Source organism: Ostrinia nubilalis, chromosome 7 (assembly GCF_963855985.1).
Source record: "Ostrinia nubilalis chromosome 7, ilOstNubi1.1, whole genome shotgun sequence".
Classification (NCBI taxonomy): domain Eukaryota; kingdom Metazoa; phylum Arthropoda; class Insecta; order Lepidoptera; family Crambidae; genus Ostrinia; species Ostrinia nubilalis.
Genome location: NC_087094.1, coordinates 13,404,273 through 13,426,489, shown reverse-complemented (window position 1 = coordinate 13,426,489; position 22,217 = coordinate 13,404,273). Strand labels below are relative to the sequence as shown.

Genomic DNA, 22,217 nt, shown 5'->3' with positions numbered 1-22,217 from the left:
CATCATTCATCTAATCTCAGGCTTCTACTTGAGATACTCGTATAAGTAAGCAAGATATTCGATGCCAACTGTCAGCAAGACCCATAACGCGTACACAGCAGCAAATTTTCACCTAAACAAATCTTTTACGACAGGCGCTCACGGTCGACAATATTGTGACACACAGAACACTCAACTGGCGTCACAATAACGCGAGTTACGACTGCAATAACTGGTGTTCGTTGCTACAGCTCGCAGGGTGATTCCAACCCTTGACAACTCGTAGAACACTCGTACACACTTGTCAGGGTAAGCGATTACTTTGCGAGCGATAATAACGATCGATTTTTATACACATAAATATAGAGCGTGTCATCCACGAAGACGCGCCCCACCATTCTTCCGCTAATGTTTGAGTGTTATCGGTACAGGCTAAATTATCCATGAGTGCACACGCTCACTACAATAATGACGCTCAAATTGCTCGGATCAAACTCCCCGCACCTCGCCCTTCCCTCAACCAAAAATTGGTGGGGCGCGTCTTCGTGGATGACACGATCTATAAGCACTTACAAATTTTTCAAACTTGAACAAAGTAGGTATATTTTCTTGCTACATGTAAATGATAAAGTTCTATGATTAAAAAAAGAAATGAAACAATTTATTCTGTTAAATATAAACATTAGTGTTTAATTTTCTTTCTAGATATGGTAACAGCTGGCTCTGTTTCATATTCAATCTCCACTCGTGGCTTCTTCTTGCTCACCAACTTCTCAGCAACGTCCTACAAGAAAACATAGTTCATTTTAATAAGTATTTAGGTATTATTCAAAATAAAAGTAGGGGGATCAGCTCAACTGTTCGAAATAAGTAATTTCTATTATTCTTTACACTGATAACTATTTGATTTAACATCATGCAATATACCTCATCTACCACGCATGCATCGTGCCATCAAAATATACCAATTTAATACCAAAATGAATGTGACTATGTATGTCACTTATTAAGTGTGAAAAATGTATACCTCAATATCTGATGTCTCCGATTCAAAATCACTTCCAACATCAGCTCCTTCTTTGCGCCCAGAATCACTTTCCTAAAATAAAATTGATTTTTAGTAACCAAAAAAAAACACTAAAACTTCAGTTGAGTATTTTGGTAAAGCAGCATTTTGCATTTCAGTATGTGAAAAATATATCTAATACCTACCTACACCTTTAGAACTATACTAAAAAGCAATACCAAGAGCTTTGCACATTAATAAACTAACAGTATTTGATAGCCATAATAAAAACTTGGACTGATTATGGAAAACAAAAAAGTTTTAAAAACTTGTTTAGTTCCAGTAGTCCATATTAGCAATACAGTTTAAAAAAAATCATCTCAAATAAGTATGGTAATCATGTGAGTTACATTAGGGGTTCAGCCAAACCAACGCGATCACACGCGATCAGCCGGCGTGCAGCGATGGCGATCCGACTTATGCATTGCGTTGGTTTGGCTGAACCTTTAGAGTAGGCGCACACCGTTGATTTTTAGTTGGCCGATAGTTGAGCCCGATTTTAAATTGTATGAAGAATCGACCAAATCGAATCGGCGTAGTGTGCGCACTCCCATACATGCCCATACTGATCAACTGCCCGACTAAACTATCGGCCGACGAAAAATCAACGGTGTGCGCCTACTCTTAGTGCCGAAATGATTTATTCCTAGTCACAAACCTCATCAGTGTCCATGTCGCTGTCCGCTTCCACAAACTCGTCGGCGTCCTCCACGGCCCTCTTCAGCTCTCTCTCTAACTCCGGCTCCATTTCTACCTCTCTCTCTTCCTCATCCTCATCTTCCCTCTCACTCTCACTTTCGGCAGAAACTTCTTCCGCTTTGAGCGCTTCGTCAAATGCCATTTGTGGGAAGTTGTATATGTCGTTGTACTGGAAATATTAAATGTAAAACGTAGGAAATATGCTATTGAATATAGAAAACCTTTCAAGAGCGAAAATATAGAGTTGATGTAGAAAGTAAAGGTAGTTTTTTGTAAGTGCCAATGTTTTTGTATGTAAGGATAAAAAAATTAAGATATACAGAATAGATTTCAGCATTACTAGAAGAATTATCACAATGATAAAATAAATGATACTCACAGTTCCTTTCTTAAGCCTTTCCAGCAGTTGTTTCTCTATGGCGTTGTCTATGCGGGCCGCAACTAATGCTTTTTCTTCACGCCTCCTCTCTCTCCTTTCTATCTTACGCTGTATTGGTACCAGTTCCTTTCTGAAATTCAAGAGACAGCAATAATTATTAATTTGTTATACTAATTTATATTTTCATAGTTGTCTGGAAATGCATACCATACACAATTTTTTAAATATCTTTTACAACAAAGCAGACAATTATCCAAAGCAATAAATAGCTAAATGCTACTAATAAAAATAATACTTACACTCGTCTCAGTTTCAGTTTTCTCATGCGTATGAGATATTGTGTTATTTTAACAAATCTTTGTTTGCATTTCGCTTTGATGAAAGCTGGCCAGTACAAAAGATTTTCATTTATCTGATGAATTGCCTTCTCAAAGTTGCGAGACAGTTTCACTTTTTCCCACTGTTTTGCTGGAAACATCACTCTGAAATACAAGAATACATGATGCTTAAATCATTTATTAAGCAGGTGTGTTTGTTTCTTGTTTACTTTACATTTGAATTCATACATATATTTTCACATAAAATTTAAGTTATATTGGGTACCTTTCAGCTGTTCTCATGAACAAGTAAATGATACCATTTTCTTCTCTAACGGTTGCGTATTTACTATTGGCTAGAGGGCAGGAGGCCCTGCTACATAGCCCGGTGAGGTTATATTCATTACGGCAGAAATGCTGCGTTTTTGTCCTGTAAAACGAAAAATACTTTATGAGGCGAGATACTTGATAAAGGAAACATGTTTTAGGGACAAATTATATTATTAAGTACTTACGTTACTTTATGTGAGCAATGCCTCTTGTTGATGATGGCCCATACAACCTAAAAAAATACAAAATTTAACACCTTAAAGGAACCATTTCTAAATAAAACCGGAATAAATGTTACATAATGCACTAAAACTTACATCGTCGTGTTGCATTTTCTTAGTTTAAATTGTAATTTATCACAATAAAACGAATAAATTAAAACGCGCAACGCAACACATTCACCCAAAAAAAATCAACACATGCTTTTGACACTGACATTACTTTTTTTCAGTTTTTTTTTATTATTGGCTTTGCACTGCATTACTTTGCACCAAAATCCATAATCGACTAAGGACATAGTAACCTCGGAATCGATTCATTCAATTGAATAATCGTTTTGCGCGTCATGTTGGTATGACAATTGAGCTTAGTTTAGTCACAGCACTTTAAGAAAAAAATAAATTTGAAAAGTCGGTTGGATTTATGGCTGTGTGTAAACAAATTGGTTATTTTTCGTGTTTTTCTATTTCAAGAAAAGTGAAAATGTTAGCATTGTATCTGCTAAACGCTTCAATAATAGCGAACTAATGATATTTAGATTTTATTAATTTCAAAGGTTCATGCAAAATGAGTGACAATATCAAAGTAGTTGTCAAAGTTAGACCTCTAATTCCTCGTGAATTAGAAGAGAAACTTTCTTATCAATGGCGCGTAAAGAATAACACCTTATACCAGCTGGATCAGAACGGTCGGGACTTTGGATCGTGTTTTACATTCGGTAAGTACATTTTTATGTTACAGGTTACATTGCATATTTGGTGGTTCGAGAGAAATCAATTGTTATTCTAATAAGGATTGCTGTATACGTCATGAGTGAAGGTCACTATCTGTAAAAAACCATACTTGTACATTTCAGATCAAGTTTATGACACAGAAACCAAAACTAGTGATATTTACAATGACATTGCGAAGCCCATTGTGGAAGCAGCAACAGCTGGCTTCAATGGCACTATATTCGCATATGGACAGACCTCCTCAGGCAAAACTTATACCATGACAGGCACAGAAGACTCCCCAGGCATCATACCGCTTGCTGTGTTTAATTTGTTTGAAATCATCAAGAATATACCCGACAGAGATTTCCTCGTGAGGTACCTTATTCCTTATTTATTAATTTTTATTAACTTCTGAAACCCGTAACTGATATCTGTCATAGAATGTATAGCACTCATAAACAGTACATTATTTTTCTCAAATAATTATGACACATAATAAAGAACAATAATGTAGTATGTAAATAGTCCCATAAAATAATTACTAACTTTACAGAGTGTCATACATAGAAATCTACAACGAAACAGTGAAAGACCTGCTGAATGACAAGAAGAATGTCAAGGTACATGAAACTCTGCAAGGTGTCAAAGTGGACTGCACAGAACAAGTTACCACCTCCCCGGAAGAAGTGCTGAAATATTTAAAAGAGGTATGTAATATTCTAACATTGAATTATACCTCACACAACCCTCATGATAAAAGAAGATTGATTTCAACAATGTCTTGAATGTGACCAATAAGAATTGTATTACTTGTAATGGAAAGGTTACAAATCCCTACTACTATTAGGAAATACCTATTTCTAAAAAGATTCCTCACAGGATGTTGTTTACTAACAATATATTTCCATTTGTAGGGTGAGGCGAACAGGCAGACAGGTGCAACTAATATGAATGAAGAAAGCAGTAGATCTCATTCAATATTTCAAATTGTAAGTACATACTTAATTATTATAAATTGTGAATTGTATTTTATGTTTCCAAAAATATTTTTAATAATGGCAATTTTGCCTAATGGTTTCCAAAGACTACATGCCTTTTAGCTCTGGGCTTCGGCTTGACACTACTTTTTGGGACACCCTGTATAACAACCTACTCATAGCAACTATTATATTATTTATGTTTGTTTAGACCATAGAGTCCCGTGAACACATAGAGGGAGAAGCGGAAGTGGGATGTGTCAACGTGTCCCAACTCAACCTGGTAGATCTGGCCGGCTCAGAGAGAGCAGGTCAAACTGGTGCCACCGGCATAAGGTTCAGAGAAGGCACCCACATCAATAAATCTCTATCCACACTTGCACTAGTCATAAAACAACTGTCGGAAGATCAGAACAAGTAAGCAATCTTGAGATTTTCTTGCTATGCAAAGTAGTTAATTTATTGTAGCAGATATTTTCTTATGTGCACTTTTCATTTTTAATTCAGTAAGAATTCCTACAACTTCCAATCATTCGATTTCATATTTTAGATAAGATTAGTCTAATCCTGAAACCTGTAGCTTATAATGATGAATACTATATTATGTATACTATCATCATTTCAGCCATAGGACGTCCACTGCTGAACATAGGCCTCCCCCAATGCTTTCCATGTTGATCGATTGGTAGCGGCCTGCGTCCAGCGCTTCCCTGCCACCCTTACGATGTCGTCGGTCCACCTTGTAGGTGGACGTCCCACGCTGCGTTTTCCGGTACGCGGCCTCCATTCCAGAACCTTTCTGCCCCATCGGCCGTCATGCCATGCCTGAAGACTAGAGTGTATAACCAATGTGTATTACCAGTGATAACTTATGGCTCGGAAACGTGGCCTCTCACTATTATAGGCCTTATACAGAAGCTCAAAGTTGCACAGCGTGCTATGGAGAGGGCTATGCTTGGTGTTTCTTTGCGAGATCGAATCAGAAATGAGGAGATCCGTAAACGAACCAAAGTCGCTGACATAGCCCGACGGATTAGCAAGCTGAAGTGGCAATGGGCAGGGCACATAGTATGTATACTATTTGATCTATTATTACAGGCACGTCAACTACCGCGACAGCAAATTGACGCGTATACTCCAGAATTCGTTAGGTGGAAATGCCAAAACAAGTATTATTTGCGCCATCACACCTGCAGCGGTTGAGGAAACCATCTCCACGCTCCAGTTAGTATCTCCATCTGCTATTTATAAGAGCTGGCTCACAGCACAAGCTAAGCTTACTAATCATCTTAGGCTGAGTTTCACCAACTTACTAAACGTAACTAAAACAATAACCAGTTTTGTTTATGGAGTTTCACACACTTTTGACGTTTGTTAAAGTAAAGTAAGATAGTGCAAATCAGCCTTTGTTGAGTCCCAGACTACACAGACTTTGTCGACCGATGTCTGGTAAGAAAGTATGCACATTACACCAATTTGGTATTTGATTCCGTGTACAAATTAGAAGCTGACCAAACTATTGGCTGACAAAAAGTGTAGTCTGTAGGGGACTTATATTTCACATGAGTTAACTGAACCAGACTACTCAAGAAACTTAGCTTGTAGTATGTTATATGTGTGTATGAATATTGACTTACAATTTAATAAACTGTTTATTTTTCCAGGTTTGCAAATAGGGCCAAAGCAATTAAAAACAAACCAGAAGTAAACGCTGTTGCCACAGATGCGACTATGATACAGAGCTTGACGAAACAACTATCAAAGCTACAGTCTCAGCTGGAATCCAAGAAGAACTTGGAAGTTATGCTCGAAAGCAAGAAAAATGTGGAGGCACGTATTGTGTTTAAATTTATTGTCTTGTAGCATGTTATGTAGTTGTTTTGTTATATGTGCTATTTTGCAATAAATATGTTTGGTCTGATATGCTTTTGAAGATGAAGGTCGCCACACACGGTCTTCACGCCACAGCCACAAAACGCTGGTGGCCGCCACACGAAAATGTATGTAAATATGCCGTTGACAGCGTTTTGTGGCTGTGACGTGAAGCCAGTATGCGGCGACCCTTAGAATAGTCATGTATTTTTTTTATCTATGCTCAAGAGATAAAGTACCCATTTAACATCCCTATTCTATTTGTTTTACAGTTCAATTTGCAAAAGCAAATAGCGGCCTTACAGCGGTTGATATTGAACGGGTTCGGACAACGGAGCTCAATGGATATGATGGCAGGCAGTCGCCGAAAACTGGTCCCGCCGCGCAGAATCACTATATCCACTTTGCATCCTATAGAGGAGAACCCTGTGCCCTCAGTGCCAAAGTTTCACACTCCACTTCTGAAGTACAAGTATGTATTATTGCATTTTATGGCTCTCGATATCTACTAGTTACTGAAATAAATATCAGGAATTAACTGTTTGTGCTTGGCTCAAATAAGAAATTAAACATATGAAATCTTATTCGAGTGTCCATAGTGCCGCCCCCGCGCGTTTTAAGGCCTATTCAAACCTGAGCGATATTCGCTGCCGCTGTGGGTAGAGGTACAAACCGCGCGGGTTTCGCTCAGGTATTTAGTATCAAGTATCGCGGCTAGAGCGACCTGAGCGATATTCGCTGCCGCTGTGGGTAGAGGTACATAGGTAGACGGTAGCGAATACCGCTTAGGTCTGAACAGTATTATTACCGCATACCCACTGGGTTTTCTCTGCCGCAGACGGTAGCGAATACCGCTTAGGTCTGAATAGGCCTTTATGTTTGACGCATCGCGAAAAACTAAAGGTATAGCCAAACCAACGCGATCAGCCGGCGTGCAGCGATGGCGATCAATGCATTTAAGTCTGGTCGCCATCGCTGCACGCCGGCTGATCGCGTGTGATCGCGTTGGTTTGGCCGAACCTTAAGAAAGTCAGCCTGACCAAGCACTTTTGGTTGGTTGGTTGTGTGTATATTACTTGATAAACTTTTTTTGTAGCCCCATGGTGATTCCCGGCGCTCCCACAACGGATTTTGTGCCGATCCAGAATGCTAGTAAAGGGAACAGTTTGTCTTGTTTGCCGGAAGAGAGTGAAAACAGGCTGATAACTCCGCCCCCATACAATAAGAAAGTCAACTTCAATGATGAAATCATTGAACTTGGTAAGTTGTTTAATGAAGAAGGTGCTTACTGTTTATAGTTTGGCCTAATCTCATAAAGAAATAGTTTCTTCTTTTTGTTTTTCGCCACTGAGGGCACACTGTATGAGTAATGTAGTTACATATTCAATGAATTTTCGCGCCCAAACTGCTTAACCAATTTAGTCTTTCTTGCAAAAGTAATAGGGTTAGAAATGGCGTATTTTGTTCGCGGGATGCGTGATTTAGACCACGTTAAGAAGCTAATATAAATGAACAAACATGTTCTGTTACAGATAGTGATGATGACAACAGCGCTCTTGACATCCAAACCTGTTCTCCTTATCACAAATGTTATGGTAAGATTTATTTCTTTTTTGGGTGTACAATACAAAATACTAGAATAAAAATTATAACGTCTCAATTATATCATCTCACAGGTTCATCCAAAACTCCTCCGTGTGTTTTAAGAAAGAATGCCAAACAGGCTGAAAAGAATTTAAAAGATATCGTAGAGCTTACTGAGAGGGAGAAAATTTACACACCAAGTGTGGTAAGTAGTCTTAATTGGACTGGTTCTCTTGTTGATTTCATTTGTTCTTTTTCTATATTTATTTATTTATTATTTATGATGTTCCAGATTGAACTGATAGAAAAGTTAGAACAAAACAATACTGTGATAACTAGGTTACAAGATGAAGTTCAAATACTCAATATGAAAAGCAAAGAAAAGGATATGGAAATTGACTCATTAAAAGTTAAAGTAAGCAAATCGAATGACGAAATAAGGAATGTGGAGACTGCAAAGGTGAGATAGAAACGCAACTGGAAAATGCAACAACTTTACCAAACAATTAATAAAAATTCAATTAATAAACGATTATTTTGTTTTCAGGCTGAATTAGAAGCGCTCTGTAAAGAATACACTACCAAATTAACTGACTGGGAAGTCAGCTTCGATACTCTAAAGTCTAAATCCAAACGCAGAGAAGATGAGTTATTATCTCTTCTAGATGAACAAAAGGTCTACAAAAAGCAAGATGACAATAGTAAGTTTTACAAATATTGCCTTTACATCAGATTTTTCAAAAGTTTTCACACAGCATTTGATACAAAATAAGACGACAGTGATCAAGTTATTATTTTTATTTTATTTTCATAAAATAACTACTTTATTTTTACTAGGTAAATTGTTGACTCGTAATCTTGAAAAAGAACTCAACTTCATGGATATGTCAAAAGATATCTCACTAGTCAACAGTGATAATGAAAGTAGTGTCACCAATTTAACTACAAATGACGACGAAACTACCTCCCAAGTTCAAGACCTCGTAAAGGACATGCAAAACCAAATACAATCCAAGAACCAATCAGTTTTAGAGTTAGAGGCTGATCTTTTATCTCAAAAACAGAGGATTCTATCCCTAGAAAATACCACTCGGGAATCTCAAAAAAGTATTGAAGAATTAAAGGAACTTATTCACGCTTTAGAAAATGAAAGAGATTTACTAACATCTACGGTACATACTCTAAATTCAACAATCAAAAGTCAAAAAGCTACAATAGAGTCTGCTAACAACGACATAGAATCATATAATAGCTTAATACAAGAACTACAAATTAAATTAACTAATAAAGATAAAATACTAGATATAAATATTACTGAAAATTATTTAGAAAAAATGATTGCCAATGAAGAAAAGTTTATTGCTAACAATGATAATATGAAGAATATTATTCATTCATTTAAAATAGCTTTAGTTTCCCGAAATAAAGAGATTGAATCACTAAAATCAGCATTTGCAAAGCATTCAACGTTAACGGAGAATGAAAGTAAATTGCAAGAACAATTGAAGCTAAAAGAAACTGAAATAGAAAAATTAAATTCAAACGCATTTTATTTACAAGATCAAATCGATAAAAATATAGCAACTATCGATAATCTTATGAAAGAAAAGACTAACTTAACAGTTATTGAACAACAGCTTACTAGCAAATTATCTGATATTACTGAACAAAATAGCTTATTAGAAAAACTATGCAATGAAAGAACAAAGTGTGTGGATGGATTGAAAGCAAGTCATGACGAAATGTTAGCAACTTTGACTACAAAAGATTCAATTGAAAAGGAACTCCAACAAAAACATGAAGACTTAGACAAACAAATAGGAGAATTAAACTTAAAAGTTGTTGAATTAAAAAAAGAGATAGAACAAAAAGATAATCTTATTGCCACTTTGAAAACATCTGATCTGCAGTCACAAGAATATCTTACTCAGGCTAACTCAATAATGCCGGTTTTAGAAAATATTTTGAGAAAATTCTCTACCACTAGTTCTGTAGAATTATGTAGTGAAATGGATAATGTACCCGGAGTTTTCACTTCACTCAAAGATCACTTAACTGCCTTAGACACCACCGTCACCGAATTTATGTCACAAAAAGAATTAGAATTAGGGTTAAACATTGAATCAAATAATAATCTTAAGACAACGAATATTACACTTGAAAAGGAAGTTGGAGAGCTGAAAGATAAAGTTGAAACTTTGGAAAAAGATAATCGGAATCTGAAACAACTACAAGAGGATTTGTCAAAACAAATAATCACTCAGACCAATGAACGTGATAAAATTAATGAGGAGCTACAAAAGAAAAAGGAAGAAATTACTGAATTAGAAACCAATTTGAATAGTTATGACGACAATAATGAAAGCTTACGCAAAGACATATTAGCCAAAGAACACATTATAGCATCTTTGACTGACAAAGTACAGTCCACCCAATCAGAATTAGATGTTTTGAAACGAGAAGCAGACGAACAGTATAACGAATTTAAACAACAAATAGAAGATCTACGTAACACCATTGAATCTAAAGATGTGTCGTCAGATACTGCACTGCAAGAAAAAGATACTATGATTGTTGACCTTCAAGAGGCAATAAAGAAAGCAGAGAAATGTCTTGAAGAGAAATCCTCGGATCTGGAACGGCTTCATTCAAGGCTGAATGAAGAGATTGATGAAAGAAATAATCAACTACAAACTATATTCGAACTTGCATCCATTGCTACAGCTTCTGTGAATATTGAATTTGAAAATAATAATCACAGCACATACGATAAAATCCTTCTGGTCCTTAATAAATTAGGAAATCATACAATACAGATACATGAAAATAACCAAAATGCCACTGACATATTAGAAACCAACGAAAACTTGAGATTACAGATAAAAAGGATTCAAGAAGAAAATAAAGTATTAAATGACGATATGTTCAAAAGTAATGAAATTATCAGCTCTTTGAGGAAGGAATTGAATGAAAAAGCAAATGAAATCGAAAACATGGTAGCCAAGGCACAGGAGCTGAAAGATAATTTCACCGATCTTGATCTAATAATGAAAGAACAACTTAAAAGTTTGCAAGCTGATAAGGACCATCTAGAAGCAAGATGTTCGGAATTAGAGCTTAATTTAAATGATAGAAAAAGTTCCATTGAAATACAAAACATCGATGATAATGAAGTGTTTAGTGCTAATCATCCAAGGAAATCGTTGAGTACCACAACTCACACAATAGAAACAGTTGGTCCGCCAAGTCTCTTGACAATTTGTTGTAACAAAATTGTGGAGTACATACAACCCAACGAAGACTCAGTTTCTCCTTCCGATTCAAACACAAGCATTGAATATCAGCATAAAGAAACACAATTTGTTAGTTGTGAGTGTCCTTCATTATTGCCAGAGTTAAAATCAGCGCAAATAGAAAGTGTAAGACTGCAAAAGATGGTCGAGCAACTGGAAGCAGTAAATCGGCAACTTATATCAGAACATGAAGCAGTGCGTCGCGAAATACAGCTTCTAGCAGAACCAGCTTATGAACTGCAGAAGAAAATAGCCAGTCACAAAACTAATCTGTCGACTTTAACAGCTACTACTTATGCTGAAAACAAATCGCTCAGATCTCAAGTAAAAGTCCTGCAGCACCATCATAGCCGTTTTCACAATGTCTGTCAAAAAGATTTACCAGTTGTAAAGAAACAACTTTTTGAATTGCTGACAATTCTAAAAGGTGATCCACACTTCGATAGGCTAAATGCCAGTTTCAAGAGATATTCCTTACCAATTATTTTAGATAATAATGGTACTTTGCAAAATGCTAAAAATGAATCTACTTTAGATGGCGATCTTCTAATGTTAGACACCAACTTAACCCTGACGACTTCAGCCGATAACACGTTGATGGATCAGACATGCTTAGACATGACACAAGCTTATGCAAACCACGATTTTGGTTGCCAAACCGATGACTTGGAGCATTTGGACAGTACAAATCGATCTCAAGTCGAATCGTTGACAAAAGATAATATCGAAATTATGAAAAAGATGGAGGCTTTAGAAATGGTAAATAAAGATCTACAGAAACAAATAAATGATTATTCGTTGAAGAAAGCTGGCGCAAAAGATGCTCACAGCAGTCCTATAAAGGCAAAAGATACATCCATCGACGAATGTTTATTTAAATGTGAGGAGTGTGAGAGCCTCAAAGAAAAACACCATTCATTAGAGGAGGAATTTAAATTACTTGCTCAAAAACTTCGCGATGTCGACGCGCAAAGATCGGATTTTGAAAATAAGTACAAAAATCTTTCATTAGAAATTCCATCTACTGATGCTCTTGTTAAAAAATTAAACATCTTTGAGAAAGAGTTGAGCGGTAATATTAAAGAAATAACAAGGCTGAAAAACTTGGTAACCAGCAAAAATGAAGAGCTAAAACTTCTTCAACAAGAAAACGATGCTTTATCCAACCAGTTGATGGAAAATATTTCGGAAACAGATGATTTAAATAAAGAGCTAGATAACATTAAAGACGAAAATGCAAAGTTGGTTGAGAAATGTAAAGATTTAGAAAAAATACATAATGAACCTAAGACAGATGATAACGAAAAATTAGATTGTTCACAGTGTCAAATAAAAGATGTCGTTATAAGTACGTTAAAAAAGTTTGAGATACATTCAAAATTGAATAGAAGTCTCAGTGACTCGGATACTTCATCTAGGTACAATAAGATTTGCACCCTTCAACATGAGTTACACGCAGGAAGAGAAGATTGCAAAGAACTAACTGAAGAAGTCGCCACCATAAAGAATCACTTAGAACGCAGTAATTTAACTGTAGAACAAAATATGGATTTAGATGAAAGCATGGGTGAATCAAATATTTTCACAATTACCAAACATTTCGATACAGTTGAGACTCAATTAAATAGAATTACGATGCCGAACGTTCCGTCAGAACGACAGCCGGATATCTATTCTTCTGAAAAGTTAGACTGTATAACTTTTTATGTTGAAAAAACTGGAGCTGATAAAGAAAACCTAGATGGCAACGTAAAGATCATAGATGTCATGAAATTATTCTACAACGACTTTGTTTTAAAACATAATAACGAAGTTGAAAACTTAGTAAATAAAATAAAATGCTTTGAAGAATCCAAAAAACAATTAGAGGGCCACGTGAACAAGCTGTCCACTGAATATTCTAAGCTAACGACAAAGTTAGAGGAGAAAGAAAATAACATTAAAACAGTCACCAATTCTTTGTCACAGATTAGACAAAATATAACTTTGATACAAGAAGAAATAATGAACCTTAGTCATTCCAATAATAATACTAAAGCAATTGCCATGTTCAAAGAAAAGTTATTAAATATCATTGATAAAGAATTTGAGTTATCGGCTGAAGGCGTTTTTGACATGGTTATGGATAGTCTAGTTAGTAAACATGAAAATGCTTTAACAAGTATTACGAATCAATACTCTAAATTGCAAGAACACATGGAAAGTGTAACTGAAGAACTAAATTCCGTTAAGAACAATTTACTAGAGATGAAGAGTCAGCTAACTGAAAGGGAAAATCAATATAATTTACTGAAGGCACAGAAGGAAAAGATTCATGAAATAAGCAATGCAGTAACATTAGACCTAGTACGAAAGGAGCAAGAACTTTGCCAGACTATAGTGAGTGGCTGCAAAAAACTAGTTGAACACAACGTCCTCTGCTCCAGTGACTTCGACAATACCTTACCGATTCATCAAAATATAAATACGCTATTCGATCGCTTATTGACAGAATTAAAAAATCAAACTGATACTGAAAAAGAAAAACTCACCTTAGAAATTAAGACATCTAAAGCAGAAATAGAAGAACAGCAAAAGGATCTACAAACTTTGAAGCTTGAAAACGACAAATTAAAAGAAGAATTCCAATTGGCTCTATCTAATGTAAATGATAAAGATAATAAATTGGAGGTTCATACATCAGTCATTGAAGAGCTAAATAAAAGGTACCAAAGTGTAGTAGAAGAAAACAGCTCTCATCTAAACACAATTAATGTGATAAGTCAAGAAATCAAAACATTAAAAGAAACATTACTTGAAAAAGAAACTGCATTGCAAAATGCTATGAGCAATACAAGCGAAAAATCTGAAAATGAGTTGACCGAACTTTACAATACACTGGCACGTTACAAACAAGAGATTGACCATTTGAAATCAGTCAACGAAATGATTTTAAAAGAAAAGGAGCTAGCAGCGTTAGAGTTAGAGAAATCTAGAGAACTTTTGAAATCAAACAAATTGGAGCTGGATAAAATGACATCAGACCTACTAGTGTTGCGTGAATCTGTGAAAGATAATGTAACCGTCATCGACAATTTGAAGCAGGAAGCGAAATCATTGTTGCAACAAAATATACAATTGAAGGAACAATTCGAAGCGAAATGTCAGGATTGTTCCAGGTTGGAAATGAATATCAAGACTCACGAAAAGACGGCTGAAATACAGAGCAAAATGATCATTAGGTAAGAATTACTTTATTTTTGACAAATATTTAATTTCGTTGATGTGGTAACATTTATTACATGAGTCTACAAAACTATTTGCACATTTATTATCTTTCAGACTTCAAAAACAAAAAGAAGATGTAGACAAAGCTCTCATAGAAAAGAACAAACATTTGGAAGAACTCACCCAAAAATGTTCAGATTTAACGAAAGACTGTGAAGTTATGAAAAATAATATTAAGACATCTAGAGAAGAATTGGATACAATGAAGAGCGCAAAAGAAGCTTTGGAGGTTTGTTATATAAACTTTAATACATATTTGTTATATCGCGCAATGCCTTTTAAATGTAATTTTTTAGAGGCTTTGTTTTCAAATGTTAGGAACTGGAGTCAAGACGGCATATTCTTAAATTCAAGAAAAACATGCTAAGATCATAAGCCAGACTCCCAATGTCAGAAACATTTAAAAAGGTTACTTACTGACACTTAAATAGCGCCGCCCTGGTGGCAAACATGGGAATTTAAGTTTCATTACAGTACGACACTGGCCACAGGACGACTGGCAGTCAGTCATCTCTTTAATAAATAAAAAGTTGTTTAAAAATCCTTCAAGCAATTTCCTGTAGTTAGAACAAATCTTACAATATCATTGACGTGATAATCTAATATTCAACAGTCTATTTTACCAAAACCATAATCTATTTTATTATTTACTGACTATTAAAATGTTAATTTAATATGTGTACAGATGCGAATTTCGGAGATGGAAATGGATTTGGAGAATGGTCACAAGCCCCGCCTCTCGATGGAAGCGACTGCCGACACTGTGCGCAGGCGCCGCCAAAGCATTCACGATTCTAAGCGAATGTTCTCTGAAAAGGATCACGGAGGTAAGAAAGATAAAAAACTTTTTGCGAGAAGTAACTTTTCTTTGTTTTTGAGCTTTGCGCAGTTTAACAATGTAAAGTGTGTATTGTAATAAGACAGCATGTTTGAAAATATGCAATAAAAATACTTTAGTCATTTAAAACACTCACAACTGACCTTTACAGACAGAAGCTCTGAGTGCAACAGTGGACAGGCAAATATTTTACTGTTATGTTAATAGGGATAATGTGTTTCTAAATTTTTCTAATTGGTCCAGTACTTTCGGAGCCTATTCAATACAAACAAACAATAAAATCTTTCTTCTTTTTAACCGACTTCAAAAAAGGAGGAGGTTATTAATATTAGTATTTATCCGCCAATATGTTCTATTCCATATTTCTATGTTGTTTCAGATCATAACAAAATGGATGCTGTCTTTGAATCCCGATCCAAACCAGCAGACCTCTTCATGGACGTAGATGATGACGACAGTTCCAATGGAAGCACGCCCCGTAGAAACAGCAAAGGGTAAGAAAATTCACACTACCATTACTTTAGAAGACTGATTTTAGATCTTACTGACTTGTTTTTAGATTGCAAGATAAAAGTATCAACAAATATATGTTAAATAGATGCAATTCATGAGGAAACCCATGCAGCGAATCGACAGATGTCACTCCATATGCATGGATTTGACGTCAAAAGATCTAAATTTAGATGATACGCAATTTTATTCCTCTTGAAACATGCCAATTTATTCCTCTTGTATTTTATGTATCCTTACTTATGTGTGGTATCATTTTAATAAAATGTTTACTTGTTCCAGAAGAGACAGTGTATCCAAACATGATCAGGTATGTGTTTAAGTTGGTACAATATTTAGTCTTTCTATTGCATTATGTTTTATCTCGCCTCATGTTCTGGGTCACATAGTAAAAGAAAACAAAAACTGAACGGTTTAAATCATTTATTTATTTCAAAGGACAAAAATTACCTAATATATTATTTTAAAATCTGTTACTTCTTTGTTTATAACCCAAAGGATATTTTGACCTACTTCTTAAAAATTGATTTTTCACATCACCGTTTGAATTCCAAAGAGTTTGCTGAAGTCTAAGAGTAGGCGCACACCGTTGATTTTTAGTTGGCCGATAGTTGTGCCCGATTTCAAATTGTATGAAGAATCGGCCAAATCGAATCGGCGTAGTGTGCGCATTCCCATACACGCCCACACTGATCAACTGCCAGACTAAACTATCGGTCGACGAAAAATCAACGGTGTGCGCCTACTCTAACCGCGAATAGATCGAATAATAAATGCGTATATTTTGTCAGAGCGAAGAACCTGTGTCGCGACCGAGCAGTGTGGCCGAAACGCGTCGCAGGCGGCAGAGCATCCACGATCTACACCGGAGCGTGCGACAAACACCTTCACCGCACGGTAAGTTATTTATATTTTTCTTAAATTAATGAGGGCTATAGTTTTTATACTTAACAGTTGGCACCCCTGGCGATTGACAGGACCTTACTCTACAGTGGCGCCATCTTGATGAGTGCAAACGCGATAGTCCTCCTACCACTTTCGCGCTCACCAGTTGGTGCCACTGTCTTCGCTACTAGCAAGTGACAGGACCTTACTCTACAGTGGCGCTAACTGGTGAGCGCTAAAACGATAGCCCTCATTGTGCGTTCATTGTTTTGTAATAATTTCACAGTAAAATAAAATTATTCTTTCAGAACGATACACAAGCAGATTTGCTGAAATAAACAATATGAAAACTACTGATGACGAAAACAATTATGTGCCCAGGTACGAATATCAATTCATCTTCGCTCCATTATCAGCTTTTTCGTACCTTTCTTCAGGCGCTATTTTTAGTAAATAAGCCGTAACAAACGTCGGAATAAAAATCATTAAAGCTGAGTTGCACCACCTATCTTTGACAGTAAATTTAACCATAACCGCTGCTTTTTGTATGGAGTTTGACAGATTTTTGACGTTTGTCAAAGTTAAAGTAAGTCAAAGTCAAAGTCACTTTGACCGTAACTATAACAATAACCAGTTATTTTTGTATGGAGTTTGACAGATTTTGACGTGTTACAGTTAAAGTAAGATGGTGCAACCCATCCTAAATGTTTTTTTGTGTAAAGACTTGGTTTATGCTTTGAAATTTCGTTGTATTAACCTGAGATAATAATAAGCAATCGTGCTATTTCTTTAGCAATGAAGTATCAGAACTACGCGAGCGTTTGACCTCGTGCCAACAAGAGTTAGAAGAATTGAGGGAACAGTATCGCGAGTTGGACGAAGAGTGCGAGACGTGCGCGCAGTACTTGCGGGAAAGAGACGACCAGTGCGCGCGGCTGAAGAAAGAGAAGGCTGCATTGGAGGTGGGTGTGGTTTAATTTGAACGTGCAAAATTAATGAGCAATAGCTCAGTAACACTGCTTTAAAGGCAGCAATCTACTAAAACAGTGCACAAAACCTTGTTCGCACTAGGCGTAGTAGTAATTTAGCAACTAAACTTGTCCGAACATCAAAAATTTTGTCAAGTAGGTTACTAAACCGTTTAGTAGTCGAGCCAATCCATTTTGTTCCAATTTGACAGGCGAGTGGCACCCGCATCACGCGTCCCTACTCTACGAGGAGACTACGACCAGAGTAAATACAAATGAGTAGGTCATCTTCATAGAAACGCACCGAGCGCGGTTTGTATGTGAGCGCGCCAATACGTATGCGGCGCGCACGCACACACTGACAAAATTTAGCGGGGATTAGCGGGGTGTTGCGTCGGTGCGTTTCTATGAAGATGACCTACTCATTTGTATTTACTCTCTACGACTAAACGAGTCCGAACCGGTTTAGTCGAGTTAGTTTAAAAATTGTGCCACTTTATGTGGTTATGATAGGTGCTATTCTATTTTCCACGAAAAGTGCATTTTGTGTTGACGACTTACGAACAAAGAATAGCCACACTGTTGTTCACCGCAATCGTTGATATGTTACAGGGACTGGTTTCGGAGCTGAAAGAAAAACTACAGTCTATAAATCCAAACCGAAGTCAACAAGAGCCGAAAACCACGTTCTGTCACGCTGCTGTTAACACTGATGAAGGTATTTATTAAAGACACAAATACTTTATTTTTTATTAATGAAAATATGTGAACATTAAACAAGATTTGCGAATTTGATCCTTATTTCCACCACACTTGTATTAAAATCACTTAACCATTTCAGACTGGTCAAACCTTCACTCGGTAGTGGTAGATCGAATGTCATTCGACGCGGAGGTGGACAAAAATAAGCGCTTGACCAAGACCATAGAAGATCTGCGATTCAAGAAGCAAGACCTGAAACTTACGATCGCAAAGATGCAGAAGGCGTTGGAAAAGCATGCCAATAAAGACCATAGGTAATAAATTAATCTGAATTTAGGCAATATTCAATCTAGGTGAATTTACTAACAGGGTGTAAAAATTCTCAAATTTCTAGCCAATCAGTTCTCTCAAAAATAGGACTCAAATACATTATACAGTATTATTTTCATATTTTTTTTTAATGACAGATTTGATTCTTAATTCATATTTTTACAGCAGTTTTTTTTTCTAATTTGAGTGACGTCAATTTTTGTTATCACTTTATGTTTTTATTTTTATTTTTAGTAAAGAGTTAGAACACACTAAAGCAGAATTGAAAGCGTGCAAGCAAGAACTGAAGGAGCTGAAAGAGAGGTACAAAGAGCTCGATGAAGAGTGCGAGACGTGCTCCCAGTATCTGCGAGAGCGAGACGAACAGTGCCGCAAACTCAAAGAGGCGAAGGCCGCTTTAGAGGTACAGTATCCATAGACAATACATGCGAGTTATTTCCTAACGTACTATTGAAGAAGGCAAACTTAACATCATTATATGCTTGAATTTTCTTTACACAGTTTTTTTTACTCTATACGCGCGACAGTATATGAAATTGTTAACCTGTACAATTGTCAATTTTAGTTATATTGTATTTGCTGTGTTATAATAATTAATTCAAGTAGCTGATCCGATTATTATTATTGACCAAATAAGTAATGACTATTATCTATGGTCCCAAACAGAAATACATTTATTACTTTACTAAATAAAAAATAGGGTACTTGACGACCTTTATAACTGACATACTTTTTATGAGCTGTCACAACGTGACTCCAGTAAATTGTCTTAAAATTATTGGTGTTAACTATTCTGGAGGCGTTGCAGTGGCGAAACTACAGGGTGGCAGGGCTGGCAAATTGCCATGGGCCCGATCCGAGGGGGCCCCAAGCCTCGGCCCAAGGGCTCGGAAAAAAGTATTTTTTTTTTACAAAATAAGTATGTTTTAATATCATGGCATGCCAGAGGTCAGGCCACACCTCAATGAATTTGCCACGGGCCTCGGATGGTATAGTTACGCCACTGAGGCGTTGCTAGACAATGTATTTAGGGGGCGTCCATTAATTACGTGAGACTTTAAGGGGGGAGGGGGTCCAGAAAAACCTTACTTAATCGGACGTGGGGGGGGGGGGGGGGGGGGTGTCGAGAAATATCACGTAATTTTTTCCCACAACAAACAGAGTAAATCCTCCGTCTGCATTTGTGAACACAGGCCCAGTTTTTAGATCCGCAGTTTGCTACCAATGCTTAAATATTAACAAAATGTAAACTAATAATTAAAAATTGTACTAAAAGTAAAAAAACTGGGCCTAAGTTGTTTTGTTTTGTCATTTCACTTAATTTTTTTACGCAGGTTGGTTTTTTTTTATAAAATCTAATACCTATTTTCGAAGCATGGATTATCTTATTTACATTGCAAATAGGCATTTTGGAAAATTTCACGAGAGATCAGGGGGTGGGGGAGGGGGTCAGGCAAAATCTCATGAAATCTCGCCAAGGGGGGCGGGGGGGTTAAATAATAGCCAAAATTGTCTCACGTAATTAATGGACGCCCCCTTATGTGAGGTACTTATCCGTTTCAGGCCAAGTTGGCGGAGTACACCGAAGAGTCGGGCAACATCTCTCTCCTGCGCAAGAAGCGACACAGCGCACACGACCAGCGCCGTCCCGCGGCGAGTCTCGCCGACGCCGACACGCAGATCGCTGACGGTAAATACTAGGCTTATTGATTTGATAGATAGGACAGAAAATTTAAAATCTGTTGAAATGATTACTCAGTTAAGACATTGATCAGGCTTGAACAAGTGACACGTATTTATGAGACATGTATGGGCTCCTTAAGAGCATTTGACGATTTGCAAGTACTAATTTAATTAGTCTAAACAAATAAAAATAATTTTGATTTTTTTTTTATTTTGATTTAAGGCGTGTGTCAACATCGCATTTAAATATTATGAAAATCTATAATTTAAATACATAATATCGTTGCAGATTTCCTAAATAATCAAGTTGAGCGAGATGATAATTCAAGGCAGACAAATGACGACAAGTCCAAAGAACTGAAGCATTTGAAAATGGTAAGTCGTTTATTGTTCATCATCATCATCAATTCATTAATCTCCACTGCAGGCGCACGACACGACCCTCTCTAATTTACCAGAGGCAAAATAAATTTCGGCTTTCACTCCCCACCCTGGCCAGACGGGTTGAAGAGGGACGTGTATTTGTAGTTTGCACCATCACATTCAACTAAGCTATCTCGATACCCTTACATTGACTAACGTACATTATTATTAAATAGGCGGTAGAGCGACTGTCGCAGCAGAAGGCAGCCTTGGAGCAGCAACTGGCTACCGCCGCCGCCTCCGCGCCCGTCTATGTTGCTACGGGCAGCGCTATTGTGCAGGTGAGATATTAATAACTTAGATTTAAAAAGGGACAGTGGAGTGCAATTTTTATGTTTTTTTAGACTCGTTTGTTATTAATAAAAATCCACTTATATATTTTCAGACTCAGCAGTTATCTGACGTCATGAAAGAAAACCAGAAACTGAAGAAGATAAATACAAAATTGATTGACATCTGCAAGAAGAGAGGCAAGAAAACCGACTTCGTCAATGAAGACTAATACGAGTATTGCGGCACTAGCAGCCATTGATTGATACCTCCTGACAAAATACGTATTGGTCATAAATGATTAGAATCACTTCAACAGCTGGATTTGTTGATTAAATTATTGTGATTTTAAAAATTATTCAAATTGATTGATGATCATGACACGAATGTTAGACTGCATGGAACGACATTCCACCAGCATTTTACAACGATATTATTATTTACATATTAGAAGAATGTTTGGCCGGTTGTGAGAATCTGTGCCATTGCATACGCATGTGTGTGATTTGCCAATAAATTGTTATGCCCCGTGAATAAGGTACAATAATATAGTATTATTAGATTAGACTGTACTTAATCTTCTGTGGTGCCTAAAACTTAATCTAATCTATATTTTTATAGCAATGTAAAATTTTAGTATTTATATTTTATGCCCTTGTATATAAATTATTATATTTATGCAGTAATAAATACAAATTAATAATATTCATAAATATTGCACAATATGATTGTCACATAATGTTGCTTTGTTTAAAGTAGTACTAGATATGTGATTGCATAAAATAACCTGTTGACAAATGCACAAAACTAATTTTAATACTAAATCAGCACTGAAGATTCTAATTAATTGTATTTCTCTAAAAAAAACTTAAATATGATACGTATACTAATAAATGATGTGATTTGATGT

General features: G+C 36.3%; 2 protein-coding genes across 2 annotated transcripts; one reads left to right on the top strand and one right to left on the bottom strand.

Moving 5' to 3' along the window:
• Nucleotides 1-648: 648 nt before the first annotated feature.
• LOC135073650 (protein MAK16 homolog A) lies at nucleotides 649-3,199 on the bottom strand. The gene is made up of 8 exons (XM_063967807.1): nucleotides 3,088-3,199; nucleotides 2,956-3,002; nucleotides 2,727-2,870; nucleotides 2,423-2,605; nucleotides 2,124-2,253; nucleotides 1,704-1,913; nucleotides 1,007-1,078; nucleotides 649-763 (listed from the first exon to the last, which is right to left on the bottom strand). The coding sequence occupies exons 1-8, from the start codon at nucleotides 3,100-3,102 to the stop codon at nucleotides 662-664; spliced, it is 903 nt and encodes a 300-aa protein (XP_063823877.1). The 5' UTR covers nucleotides 3,103-3,199; the 3' UTR covers nucleotides 649-661.
• Nucleotides 3,200-3,381: 182 nt separating this feature from the next.
• On the top strand, nucleotides 3,382-22,214 carry LOC135073372 (kinesin-related protein 4-like). Its single transcript, XM_063967525.1, has 28 exons — nucleotides 3,382-3,707; nucleotides 3,846-4,080; nucleotides 4,259-4,412; nucleotides 4,620-4,694; nucleotides 4,894-5,099; nucleotides 5,781-5,906; nucleotides 6,347-6,512; nucleotides 6,827-7,026; nucleotides 7,651-7,814; nucleotides 8,087-8,149; nucleotides 8,231-8,343; nucleotides 8,431-8,598; nucleotides 8,686-8,839; nucleotides 8,976-14,652; nucleotides 14,753-14,927; nucleotides 15,384-15,525; nucleotides 15,916-16,030; nucleotides 16,329-16,356; nucleotides 16,838-16,943; nucleotides 17,240-17,312; nucleotides 17,725-17,893; nucleotides 18,512-18,617; nucleotides 18,741-18,915; nucleotides 19,166-19,334; nucleotides 20,495-20,621; nucleotides 20,904-20,989; nucleotides 21,214-21,318; nucleotides 21,423-22,214. The coding sequence occupies exons 1-28, from the start codon at nucleotides 3,557-3,559 to the stop codon at nucleotides 21,537-21,539; spliced, it is 9,345 nt and encodes a 3,114-aa protein (XP_063823595.1). The 5' UTR covers nucleotides 3,382-3,556; the 3' UTR covers nucleotides 21,540-22,214.
• The last annotated feature ends 3 nt before the right edge of the window (nucleotides 22,215-22,217 follow it).